General features: G+C 44.0%; 3 protein-coding genes across 3 annotated transcripts in view; 2 read left to right on the top strand and 1 right to left on the bottom strand.

Annotated features, from left to right (window-relative positions):
* Window positions 1–7,629, top strand: part of LOC113593854 (uncharacterized) — a 31,306-nt gene extending 23,677 nt beyond the window's left edge. The window contains 2 exon segments of the mRNA XM_027040121.2: window positions 6,063–6,072; window positions 7,256–7,629. Of these exon segments, the coding sequence (XP_026895922.2) occupies window positions 6,063–6,072; window positions 7,256–7,573 (328 nt within the window). The 3' untranslated portion in view covers window positions 7,574–7,629.
* On the top strand, window positions 78–1,252 carry LOC106976324 (histone H2A type 1-J). The gene has a single exon (XM_015073748.3). It carries the CDS (start codon window positions 123–125, stop codon window positions 513–515), a length of 393 nt encoding a protein of 130 aa, XP_014929234.2. The 5' UTR covers window positions 78–122; the 3' UTR covers window positions 516–1,252.
* A 4,912-nt stretch (window positions 7,630–12,541) lies between the features above and the next one.
* On the bottom strand, window positions 12,542–12,943 carry LOC106976329 (histone H4). The gene has a single exon (XM_015073752.3). The coding sequence runs from the start codon at window positions 12,916–12,918 to the stop codon at window positions 12,607–12,609; it is 312 nt and encodes a 103-aa protein (XP_014929238.1). The 5' UTR covers window positions 12,919–12,943; the 3' UTR covers window positions 12,542–12,606.
* Window positions 12,944–13,179: the final 236 nt, after the last annotated feature.

The raw sequence follows: 13,179 nt of genomic DNA, 5'->3' as shown, positions 1-13,179 counted from the left end.
AGCGAAACTGTAATTTTAGCCAATGGGATAGTTTTGTTTTTGCGCCCATTAGAGACTATAAATAGGGTATCTCTGGCTCAGCCCGTACTGAGCCTACTCAGGTTTGTGATATTTTCTCCGTCATGTCCGGACGCGGGAAGCAGGGCGGCAAGGCTCGCGCCAAGGCCAAGACGCGCTCGTCGCGGGCCGGGCTGCAGTTCCCGGTGGGCCGCGTGCACCGCCTGCTCCGCAAGGGCAACTACGCCGAGCGGGTGGGGGCCGGCGCGCCGGTGTACCTGGCGGCCGTGCTGGAGTACCTGACGGCCGAGATCCTGGAGCTGGCGGGCAACGCGGCCCGCGACAACAAGAAGACGCGCATCATCCCGCGCCACCTGCAGCTGGCCATCCGCAACGACGAGGAGCTCAACAAGCTGCTGGGCCGCGTGACCATCGCGCAGGGCGGCGTCCTGCCCAACATCCAGGCCGTGCTGCTGCCCAAGAAGACCGAGAGCCACCACAAGACCAAGGGCAAGTAGAAATTTGGCCTAGTCTGGAGCTCAAGTCTCCTGTCCAAACCAAAAGGCTCTTTTTAGAGCCATCCACTTAATCAAGGAAAAGAGCTGTGCCTCACGTTCTGTCATTGGGATAGCAGGTGTTGAATAGTGGCAAACCCTGTTAAAAAAATTTATAGGCCTGTCCATCGACCCAAGAGTCCTTGAATTAAAAGAAGTCCCCTTGCCAAAAAAGACAAACCTTTGCCCTAAGGAACCCATAAGAGGAAAACTTGGGTGTCCTTGATTCTTCCCGCAGGATCGAATGTCCATGTGGAACCCAAACTTGGCAGCCTGTGACTTTGGCCTAGCCTTACCTCTTCTAATTCAATGGAATCCTCCTGAAAAAGACTCCCCCCTCCTATATGTCCTGCCTTAGTCCTGCAGGCCGGTGGACTCCTTGTTTGAAATAAGTTCAGGCAGACAATGCATTTCATAATTGTACACAGGTGAAGTAAAGACGGCAGGGAAAACATCGGGGAGACCATGTGCCTTTGCAACAGACGTGAGAGGTGGACGTTGTAAGTCAGATTTTCACCTAAACTATACTGGCACCCAATGAGTCCCAGTGCCTATTCTGACTGTTCTCGGCCACCAGCACACCCTTATCACCAAGTCAGAAGCTGGAGGGCATCTTCCATTCCTCTCCACGGAAGTACACCTCCGCCAATGTTTAGTTTTTCCTCACGAAGATCTTCTAATAAAATTAAGTTTCGATGCCACGTCTAGTCTATGTGAATTAGTTTATTTCCTGGGTCTCTTCAAAGGTTTGTATGTCCTATCGTGAAATCTGAACTTCAGTCACAGGCAAAAACCCCCTAGAATCCGTGAACACAGCAATCCCAGATAGGAGGGAAATGTCACCTTTAAAAACGTTTCTTTCAAAGTTACGATTATTCGATGTCAAAGGACCCACATCCTGATTTCAGTGAATCTGATTATTCAGTTTTGTTTCCTCTTAAAAAGTCACCTGCATTAATCAAATCCGTAAATTTTGAACAGCTATTTCTCTTAGCATTGGAACGTCAAATAGAATAAGTTAACACAGCTCCAAGGAAGGCCTAGGAGTTCTTTCCATGTTTAATCATAAAATACGCTGTTTTGATGATTGATGTGGCTTTTGTGACAAGGTTCAGAACAAATCCCAGCATGAGACACTTTGACGAGTGGAGTTTTATGAGCTGAAGACAATTAGGCCCAAAATACTCAGGTAGACTTTTTACCACCCCCTCTACTGCCTACAAGGATGTGACTGGGCCTGGGCCAGGAAGAGAGCTATCACCAGAGGTAAGTACGAAGTGTGAGCTAGGTGCAATGATCTGTGGGGAGCTCACAGGACCTGATCAAATTTCTCCCTGTCTCCTTGTCTCCACAAGGCCTGGCAAACTTTTGTTTACTGAACATCCTCTCCCCATGTTCCTGTGAACAGTCTTCCCTTTGAAGCCCAGACCTCTGCCCCCTTCTTAGCTCAGTAGCATTCAAGCCTCAACTGCCTGACTGTGGGAGAGCCTCACCAGTCTTGGTGGGACTCCTGCATGTACAAAATTAAATGTTTTCCTCTTGTTCATCTGTCCTCTGTCAACTTCATTGTTAGACCAGCCAGAGCACCTAGAAGGAAAGAAAGGACAAGTTTTGTCCGCCCTTAACAGATCAAATCGCTAATAATTGCTTTCTTGCATTGTTTGTATTTCTCACAAGAACGACTACATTGTTAAATTGTTATTAAAATTATGTTATTCGCATGGTTTTGATTTATCAAACCAATGAACCCATAATCAAACAATTGGCAAATAAATACACATTTTTGTTTTAAGTAAAATATATTCAAGCGTGATACACTATCGCTTATAATTCCATGTTAACTGAGTTTTTTGTTAGTTGCCTATAGCTCCAAGGTCATTGGATAAAGTGCGTACTATTGATGAGGGAGCATGAGGCCGACTGAGGGGCAAAGCACAAGCTGGCACACACCCCCGCCCCAGGTGGGACATGTGTGATATTCCTCGGACACCCCTGACCGCCCAAGAACGAAGGAAAGGGGTTTAAGTGCTGGCCATGGTGCTGTGGGAAACTAAGGCAAATGGAAAATTAAATTCCTTTACTGCCTACAGCCATTGGCAAGTCCTTGAAACCGGCAGAGTGACCTCCCTCTAGGAGGTCAGCTGCCTCCATGATGGCACTTTGCTGGGAGCAAAAGGGAACCTTGGCTTTACATTATCCCAACTTTAAGGATCTTGTCAGTCTACTTCCTTTATCTCAACTGCCCCAAGATATATGCTGGTAATCCTACTCCAAGCTTATGGCCCCCCATAAGAGACCCCCATACATCTAAAGGGTCTCATGACTGAGGTTTTACTAAATGATAATAAATGGTGTTCCCTTAGCAACAGCTACCCCCTCAAGGTCCTGGAAACTTGGCTTCCAAAATACCTTAGAGACTTACTCTACCTGTCAGGACAGCTCTTCCTGCCCAGGGTCCTGTCCCCGTGCTTTAATAAAATCACCTTTTTGCACCCAAGACGTCTTCAACATTTTCTTGGCCATCGTCTCTGGATGTCACAACCCCCCCCCAAAAAAACTTCATCACTATTATTACTTATATAATCAAAAAAATAAATAAATAAAAACTTCTTTTTAAAAAATAGAACAAAACCTTGAAAAACTCTTGATGAAATAATTCAGATATTTGTAATTGCATTCAGATCCAGAAGGACTGATGACAACTTCATAGTTTATACTGTAAAATCATTTTCATAGGAGGTAAAGTTCAATTTTAGTGGCAGAACATTTTATTAAACAATTGAAGTATAATTGACACAGAGGAAAGCAGTGTTTAAGCTTTCTTTCTGGCGTTGGTCTCTCCATTAATTTCCATCTCTGCAGATTCTGAAAGCACCTCTTCCCATGTTAGATTTCCCGTGTATCTCACCCATCAGTTTACAAAGTCCCTTAGAGTGGAGACTGGATTTTATTCATATTTGTGTCTTCCTAAACACAAATGACACAATGACAACCCCACAAAATATAGTCAATAAATTGTGTCAATTTTATAATAATAAAAATCCTTATAACAGAGGTACGTGGTATAAAATAAAAGCAAAAAACAAAAAAAAACAAAAAAAAAGAGAGAGAGATGGAAGGGTAATTAAAAAAGAGATCCCATGGAGGAACTGGAGTCAATCTAAGGGGAGGCAGCGTAAAGATAAGACGGGTCCAAGGAGCAAAGACCAGTCGGAAAGACGTAAATTGCCTTTTTCAGTTCATGGTATTTATCTGGAAAGAGGCTGTGCTTGATGACCTTAATTTGATCGGCCTCCTGCCTCCTCCCCCAATCTACCAACAATCTCACATTTAAATAAATGCTACTTCTGTCGATGAATATGAGTTACCTGGTTGAATAATAAAACAGCTCAAGTGATCAGGGGCCCCAGCAGCTTGGAGGAAGGCAGGGATGCAGGCCGGGGTGCAAACACCAAGGGCAGAGAATTAGGGATCCCCCAACCAGTACAAACTTCTGAGGCTTCAGTGACTTTCCCCTAGGGTTGCTTTTGTGTGGTTTTTATAAATCTCTCGGCTTCCAGATTTTTCTATATGCTTACTATTGAAGTTGTCTACATGAAAATATTGGTTTTCCTGGTGCAGTGGTAGTATCTCAAGAGACAGGGCTTTGGTGAAGAGGGAGTAGCAATGGACCCTCTGCTGCGATCATCCTTCACTTACATTTTTAGCTGTTAAAACACTGATTAGAAGTTAGTTCAAAACAGGGGCACCTGGGTGACTCGGTTAAGCATCCGACTTCGGCTCAGGTCATGAGCTCACAGCTCGTGGGTTCGAGCCCCGCATCGGGCTCTGTGTTGACGGCTCAGAGCCTGGAGCCTGCTTCGGATTCTGTGTCTCCCTCTCTCTCTGGCCCTCCCCCACTCATGCTCTCTCTCTCTCTCTCTCTCTCTCTCTCTCTCTCTTAAAAATAAACATTAAAAAAATTTTTAAAAAGAAGTTATTTCAAAACAATACTTGATGAAGATGTACATACATATATAGAAATGAAAACAGAGGAAAAAAGTAACATGTTCATTTTGTTTAGGGTAATAACTATTAAAAATACATTTTGACCAAAATAAATGTCCATAAAAAAATCTATTGAGGGACAGCAGATTTCTCCAGCCCAAAATATATCTCTTTGGCCTAAGGATTATTTTGAGCTAACAGCAATCAAAACCTAGCAGATTCAGGAAAACCTCTTATGTTCCCCCTTACCTGCCTAAATTTACATTGGAAAGGGGGCCTGTACCAGGAAAAGGTACTACCAGAGATACCTTTTATTATTTTATTTTATTTTTTGAGAGATATTTTTATCCTGGGAAATGTATCTGCATGACAGGGCAACCTTTATTTTCCAAACACCTTCTCTCTCCTTCCTGTGAATGGTCTTCCTTCCTTTTAAACCTCCAGACAGACCCTTTCTCTTTTCCTTAGTTCAATATGTTGTATAAGCCTCATTTCCTGGGTGCTCTATGTGTGTGTGTGTGTGTGTGTGTGTGTGTGTGTGTTTATTTATTTTTGAGAGAGAGAGAGTGTGAGCAGTAGAGGGGCAGAGAGAGAGGGAGACACTGAATGGAAGCAGGCTCCATGCTCTGAGCTGTCAGCACAGAGCCCGACGCGGGGCTCGAACCCACAAACCGTGAGATGACGACCAGAGCCGAAGTCGGACACTTAACAGACTGAGCTACCCAGGCGCCTGTGGGGGCTGTATTTTTATGAGACTCCCATACATATGGTTTGTTTCATTCCTGTTAATCTGTCTCATATCAATTTAATCATTAGATTAGCAAAGGAAGAAAGGAACTATTTCGCCCTTCCCCCACATAATATAATACATATTAAAATAAACATAGGCTCTGTTAATAACATAATATGTAGTAAAAATAAATGTTAGTTATTTAACATTGTGTACATCATATACAATGTTTTAAATTCATGTGTATTAAGGTGAAACTATTTTAAAGTATAAAGTAAATATAAAATATTTTAAATTTAGTACTAAAAATAAAAATTACTTGTTATATTAAATAGAAGCATGCCATGTATATGCAGTATTTTACATAAATTATCTTCATTAATTCTTACACTGTTTTTGAGGTGATTACTGTTACTATCCCAATCCCATTCTGTACATGAACAAAGATTTAGAAACCATAAGCAAGTGACCAAAACCCAATCAGTAGAGAAGATACAATTTCAAACCGCAGTTTTATTTTTTGTTTTTTTTTTCAGCTATTAACCGGTTCCTAAAACACACACTTGGACAATGGGTGACGTTAGTTACAGTAGTTTACAAAATTATATTGGTGTCAAAATTTCAGAGTATGATCTTGTATTTGTTTTTAAGAAATAAAATCCAACGTACGCGAAGAATATTCTATTTTAAGTCTTATATGAAAACCAAATTTTCATTTTAGTCGTTGAAAATTAAAAGGCTTAAAAGAAACTGCCATCGGTAAGTTTATGGATATAAGTACGTCATTTTTGTAGGGCTTTAATTGTACTCCAGTGAATTTACAGTTAATGCAATTGTGATCAAAATCTTAAAGGGATTTTTCCCCCCGAAACTGCTACAATGATTCTAAAGTTGCCCATGAAAGGAACCTTGTGAGACTGGATCAGAAATTTTTGAAAAGAAACCATGAGACCTGTCATGGCAAATTAGGCCCTCTAATGCAACTGCAACGTAAAACATTGATGTAATACAAAAGAACACTGTAGGGGAGGAAAAATAACTAACCCTCTACCCTGCTAGGTTCTGTACGTCCCCCCCCCCCCCGGCCCCCCACGCCCCCTGCCATAGCAAAGGCTGAGTAACCAGAGAAAACAAGCAGAAGTGTAATGACATGCACGTCATGTATTCCTGGAAGATAGTGTGAAAAACTGAGGAGAACACCTGAAAAGGCCCAAGCCACCCCCTTTACATACCGTCTTCCACTAAAGACAAAAGATGTCACGCGGGAGGGGCGTGCACAGGGCGCTGGTTATGGGCTCCCAGGGAAAGGATGGCAAGCAAAGCAAGGTTGTTCTGCAGAATCAAGGCCGGGCTTTCTCCATGGACAAGATTCTGTGCTGATCTAGTCGTCCTTCTCTTTCTGGCGCAGAGAGGGAGACACCGACTGAGATCTCCTTCATAAATGTGAAATTCCCCTTAAGAAAGGGTGAGTTCTCCTCTGGTTTTAGAGATTCTCCTGCGTCTGGTATTTCTCTAAACTGCTCAAAAATAGCCCTTATGTCAGACAGGCCTATGTGCGGGCGGCGTATACCGTACCGTTCACACGCACGGGGCATGTTTGGGGAAGGTGTGTCTGAGCTCCCCACTCCTATTTTGGGGTGGCGTCCTAGGGTACCCTTCCCAATCATCCCCTTCTGAAGGAGAAAGGACAGCACTTGCTTATAAAAAAAAATGAGCCCCTGTGAACATTCTCACGGGAAGATATAATTTCAGATACAAATATCAACGGTTTCAGAAAAATCTAGAGCTTAAAAGTGAAACGCCTCACTCCGTTCCCTCCCCCACACCGCCATTGGCTCTCAGCCCAGAGAGGGGCGGAGCCCGGCGTGCGGTCGCGGCGCCTCGGTTCCCGCCCGCGCGTTCGGTTCTCAATCAGGTCCGACGACTGCTTATAAAAACGCCGGGCGGGCCAGTGGAGCCATCGTTGAGACTTACACAGCGCATTTAGGCAGCTATGTCTGGTCGCGGCAAAGGCGGGAAGGGTCTGGGCAAGGGGGGCGCCAAGCGCCACCGCAAGGTGCTGCGCGACAACATCCAGGGCATCACCAAGCCCGCCATCCGGCGGCTGGCCCGGCGCGGCGGCGTCAAGCGCATCTCCGGCCTCATCTACGAGGAGACCCGCGGGGTGCTCAAGGTGTTCCTGGAGAACGTGATCCGGGACGCCGTCACCTACACGGAGCACGCCAAGCGCAAGACGGTCACGGCCATGGACGTGGTGTACGCGCTCAAGCGCCAGGGCCGCACCCTCTACGGCTTCGGGGGCTGAGCGCCCGGGACCCACTACGACCTCCCCAAGCACAGAAAAGGCCCTTTTCAGGGCCCCCATCCTCTCAGCGAAGGAGCCGTGACGCTGGTTTAGCTTTGTGTTCTCTGGCTTTGTTAACTCCTATTCTGGCCTTTGCACTCCTATTCCTTACGTGTCCAGACTAGGACAGTCTTACTGCCAACTGCCCACGTTTTCGTGCATTTTCCTTGGGCATCAGTGTATTTAGCAAACATGCTTGGTGTTCTCTGTTTAACTTAAAAAGTCTGGCGTTTGGGGTTTTAATGCTGCACTAGGAGCTTCGGTATGGCCGCAGTTGAAGAAATGGGACGATTTTTTCTGTCCGGAAGGTGTACATGTGAGGTTGAGACAGACGAGACGGACTCCGCGTCTCCGCGCTGAATTCGTGACTTGGTGCGTTTAGTATTCTCGACGCTTTCAAGTTTAGTTCCTGTTTAGTGGCCTTTATTGTGCTGACCTATGTCCTCTGCTCAAGAAACCAGTGCGTGCTAAGGGGACTGGAGAGCAGTAGTAGTGACGAGCCGTCCTTCCTTGCCCCCTTTCTGATGCGTGCAGCACGTGGTTGGCCCCCTGGCTAGGATCCTGGTTTCCACCCAGTGTGGAGACCCGTAGGTGGTAGAAGACTTGCAGGCTAATCCCCCACAGAGCGGTGCTGAGGGTGGGACGCAATTGGAAGGCATCTCAACTAAGTAACAAGGGAAACAAGGTTGCATTACAGAAATGTTAGGGTGACAAGACAAGGCAGACCCTAAACCCAGAGGAGCTACTGCAGGGATCTTGGGAGTGGAAGAGTGGAAAAGGAATCAAACAAGGGGTTAGGACATGAACCCAGACCTAAATTCAAAGTAGGCTTAATATTCCTCCAGACCAGATCTTAGCAAGTAGAGAAAGAAACCCAAAGTCAAAGGTGAAAATCTGGATGTTGGTAGAAAGCTTGGCCAGTGCATATACACAGGCCGAAGTAGTAATTCCCACAGGTGTATAAAAAAAGTAAACAGTGATCGAGATATTAGATATAGATATAGATAAATGATAGATAGATAGATAGATAGATATTTTTCCCCCTAAAGCTGAAATTAAAAACTTTAAACATTTGCCTGTGCTTCACCAAGAGTTAACCTTTGAAAGGTCAAATACTAAATATGCACCTGACCTTCTCCCAACTCAGGACCCTGGATGCATCTCGGAAATACAGTGCGGTCTTTCTTAATGATTGTGATCTCTCATTTTCCTGGGAATACTTGCGCTAACTTCAGCTAACATATGACTCTAAATTGCAAAACCCACAGTGTTTTGAATGGGATTTCCTTTTGTCTTTGCTATTCCTGTAGGAGATTGTCTGTCGGGAGAATTTGGTTTTGATTGTATTTCCCCAACACCTTCTGAAGGTCTATTACCTGTTTGCGGCTTTCCACTGATTTCTTGAATAATTCTGGTAACAGTCTCTCAGTTCTTAAAAATAAACAACTAAAAAAAAATCCTTAAGTATTCTGTACATTATTTGTTATTTTTATAGTTAATATTCTAGTACTTGTCTTCAGAAATCCATGGCTTATGTTCATAGCCTGATTTAAAGAAACATTCAAAATTTCTTGATATTACCTTTCATAAATCCAGGCCCCAAATTTTGAATAATGAAACTCTGAAGGTATTACTTGTATCTAAACTCCTCTTGTAGTTTCCCACGTGGCCAGGAAGCCACACATATTTTCTCATTTTATGAGAAAAGATGTACTTTGTAACTAGCAATATACAATTGTGAGAACTCTTTTCTTATATATCGTGTAATAGGAAAAAAGAGGGCAAATCAAAAAAAAAACTATACATTCCTAAGTTAACCAGATGAAATATTTTTAATATAAATGTTTAACAATTTTACTTAAGTTGGATAGAACATATTTATATTTATACACAATAACCACACAAAACTACCAACAGACTTTGTTCCTAGATATCAACGCCATGGCAAAAAAAATAACAAATACTTTCCGGGAAATATCAGAAGGCTCCTGGAGGTTTATCAATCTCCGTATTCGCAGTATCATACCTAAATAGATCCTCTCCTATTCCATAATGGTAACACTGATTAATATAGTAAATTAACCAGACATTCTCTAGTCATCAACGGATGGTTACTATTTTTCCTTATGCGGTCCTTTACAGGCCCATGCTACAAAATACATATCTGAAACTGAGTCATACAGAAGAAGCATCAAAAGAACTTTAATAAATAATTGTACCAGATACCTGTCAGACTCTACCCTGGGACTGATTTAAGATTTTCCAAGCCGTATTAGAAGCAGGGTACTTAACCCAAGACCAGCAAAGCAAGAGTTAATTAGTTAGGACTGAATGAACTGATTTGGTTGTGGCTAAAATTCCCTTACTAAAGTCCTCTTATACTTGTAATGGTTGTCTTTTTCAAATGGGTTCCTCAAATTTTAAAAAAATATTCTATTAAAAGAACTCCTGGTAAATTGTCAGGAATCTCAAAACTATCGACTCTGTTGAAAACAGGTTATATATTGATTGGCTCCATCTACAAAACTTCACAGAATAATGGTTGGATTTCATGCAAAATGCTAGGAATCCAAGGAATCCAAGGAATGCGGTTATTATAATGTGGTTGGTATAGGCTTGGAACTAATTGATCCTTCTTCTTAAAACAAGTAGGCCTTTCCTTTATCCCCTTTTCAAACCATCATTAAAACAGACCAAGTAAGACAAAAGATAAAATTTAAAATACTTCATCATAAGATGAAGTATCACAGTTGATAAAAAGCCTTGATGTTGGTTCCCTAAACATTTCAAAGTGTATATTTCTCTACTATTTGCAGATATTCAATACTGCTAGAGAAACAAATGTGATGGATGAAACTTCTGTCTTAAGTATAGGTAAATACCTAGAAAGTGGAGTGTGTATGTATTAAGGATATAAAGAAGGGGTAAAGGACCAAGAGACATGTAATATTCATGAGGCACTTTTATACTTGAAACACCAGACACTAAATATGCATGAGATACGTGAGGCACTAAATATTTGTGATACACTAAATAGACTTGGAACACGTAGTACCTTGATTCAGTCACCCTCTGGTGATGTCCATCCTGGCCCCACAGGTCCTTTGCCTAAGATATGCAAATCAAGCACATGCCCATTAGGCAGGTGAACTAGTAAGCAACAGCTGTGACCAGGAATAACCGTCTGTCTTCCATAGACTAGCTCCCTGTCATTGGCCCCGGGCGCCTTCCATTTGAGGAACTACTTGTCCCAACTTGGGCTGTAGTCTTCAAGAAGAAAGGCTGTATGTGGCAGAGAGAAAGTTAACTAAATACATGACCAATGATTCAGCTGCTGTGGTCCATCTATCTCCTCATGCCCTTACCCAAGCCTTAACTTACCACACGTCTTTCCCCCTGTCTCAGGCTATGTACTCAAATGTATTAAAAACAAACAAACAAAACACACACACACACACACACACACACACACACACAAACAAGCATCCCCAGCATTTAAATTTGGTCTGAGTCTTTCTGGGCCACAGGACAGCTTGTCTGGTGGTGTATTTTGAGGCCAGCAAGGCATAAACCCAGAATGAGTACAAATGCACAAGTATACATTGTAAGAATAATCAAGAGAATACCTCCATTGGGTGGGGGATGGGTGAGATGGATGATGGGCATTAAGGAGGACACTTGTTGGGATGAGCACTGGGTATTACATGTAAGTAATGAAACACGAAATTCTACTCCGTAAATAAATAAATAAATAAATAAATAAATAGAATATCTCCGACATTTGCAAAGTTGTTTGGAAAAAAACATACACCGGAGTATTATGCACGGCTCCCTAAGAGACTATAGTATCTCCTATTAATGTGGCTGGATCTCTACTGGAATGTGGTTGTTCAAGAAAAGTTGCTCACACCCGGTCACAAAATGAGATACAATTAGTGGCGGAACGTAAATGATAAGTGCTTCACACAGCACTGTACGGCAGGCAGGATTCAAGCACTTGTCATTAGCAACTCAATCCTCAAAATAATCCTTTGAGTGAGGTCTCCTCTTCCTCCTCCTCCTCCGCTTCCTCCTCCTAACCGTGTAGGTGAAAAAACTGAGGCCCAGGAAAGAGTTAGAACTGAACCTGCTCTCACAACCAAGTAACGCTTCTATAACGACTCTGTTTAGACGTTTCACCACCTCGCATCACTTCAGTAAGCAAAGTTATACAATAGGACATTTACGTCTTAACTTTCACAATATTTTGTTTTACATGCTTAAGAGATTCGTTTTTATGTCCAAAGTTCACGTGGGTCCACTCGCTGGTGCCAAAGCTGACATTTTCCCACGAGTTGAAAGTACATTTTCCATGTGTTACATCCACCATTTGTACGTCATAAATTAACGCTGAACGAGCGCCGATTAGGATCCTTGCCCTTAAAACATACAAAAACATATTTAGCGTTAACTTTTAAAAGCTGTCTACTCTTCGTGGGAAGTGATGGCGAACAATAGGACATTAGTGGCCCCTCCAGACTTAGACAACACTGACCTGATTGACAGGTGACATTTACAGGGGGCGGAGCCCTCAATTACAAACTTAAAAATAGATTGCCACCTTTCTTAGAATAAAAACTTCCCTAACTAAGTCTGAAAACTTTTTCAACTCTGCCAAGCAGACTCTGCAGGACTTCTGGCAAGGGGCCGATCACAGGAGGGGGTCTCCCCAGCAGGCCCACAGTTAAGCCTCAAAAAGGAAGTTGTGTCCACCGCAGGCCTCAGAAGCCTCTTCACACGACCTGCTTCGAGCGAATTCGCAGCTAACAAGACTCCAAGCCGGGCGGAAAGGTTTGCAACAGGAGAGGGAGCGACCCGTGCGGGACGCGGACCAGCGAGCGTCAAACTAGCGTAACGGCTCCTCTGTGAGTGGGGGGAGCCCTGAAAAGGGCCTTTTGTTTGTAGCCAGGGCAGGACGGGGATGCGCAGAGCCCCGGAAGCCGGGAACCTGGAGCTCAGCCCCCGAAGCCATAGAGGGTGCGGCCCTGGCGCTTGAGCGCGTACACCACGTCCATGGCCGTGACCGTCTTGCGCTTGGCGTGCTCCGTGTAGGTGACGGCGTCCCGGATCACGTTCTCCAGGAACACCTTGAGCACCCCGCGGGTCTCCTCGTAGATGAGGCCGGAGATGCGCTTGACGCCGCCGCGCCGGGCCAGCCGCCGGATGGCGGGCTTGGTGATGCCCTGGATGTTGTCGCGCAGCACCTTGCGGTGGCGCTTGGCGCCCCCCTTGCCCAGGCCCTTCCCGCCCTTGCCGCGACCAGACATGCCGACAAGGGAGACTCCACAAAGCCATGGCGCGTCCCCAGAGCTGCGGGCTTTTATAGATCCGCTGGCGGACCGAACTGAGAACCTAAGGAAGCCGCGAAGTGCCACCCAGTGGGGGAGGGAAGTCTGACCAAAAAAAAAAAAAAAAAAAGCCTTCGGTTTCCTTGTGCTGTTTTGTCCTATACCTAGTACCTTTTGTGACCACGTGTTAAAACTTTAAAAATTGCTTTTGAATGTTATGAAAAATGCAAAAAAAAAAAA

The sequence above is a fragment of the Acinonyx jubatus genome, chromosome B2 (genome assembly GCF_027475565.1).
Source record: "Acinonyx jubatus isolate Ajub_Pintada_27869175 chromosome B2, VMU_Ajub_asm_v1.0, whole genome shotgun sequence".
Taxonomy (NCBI): domain Eukaryota; kingdom Metazoa; phylum Chordata; class Mammalia; order Carnivora; family Felidae; genus Acinonyx; species Acinonyx jubatus.
This window is presented reverse-complemented; position numbering and strand designations above follow the sequence as displayed.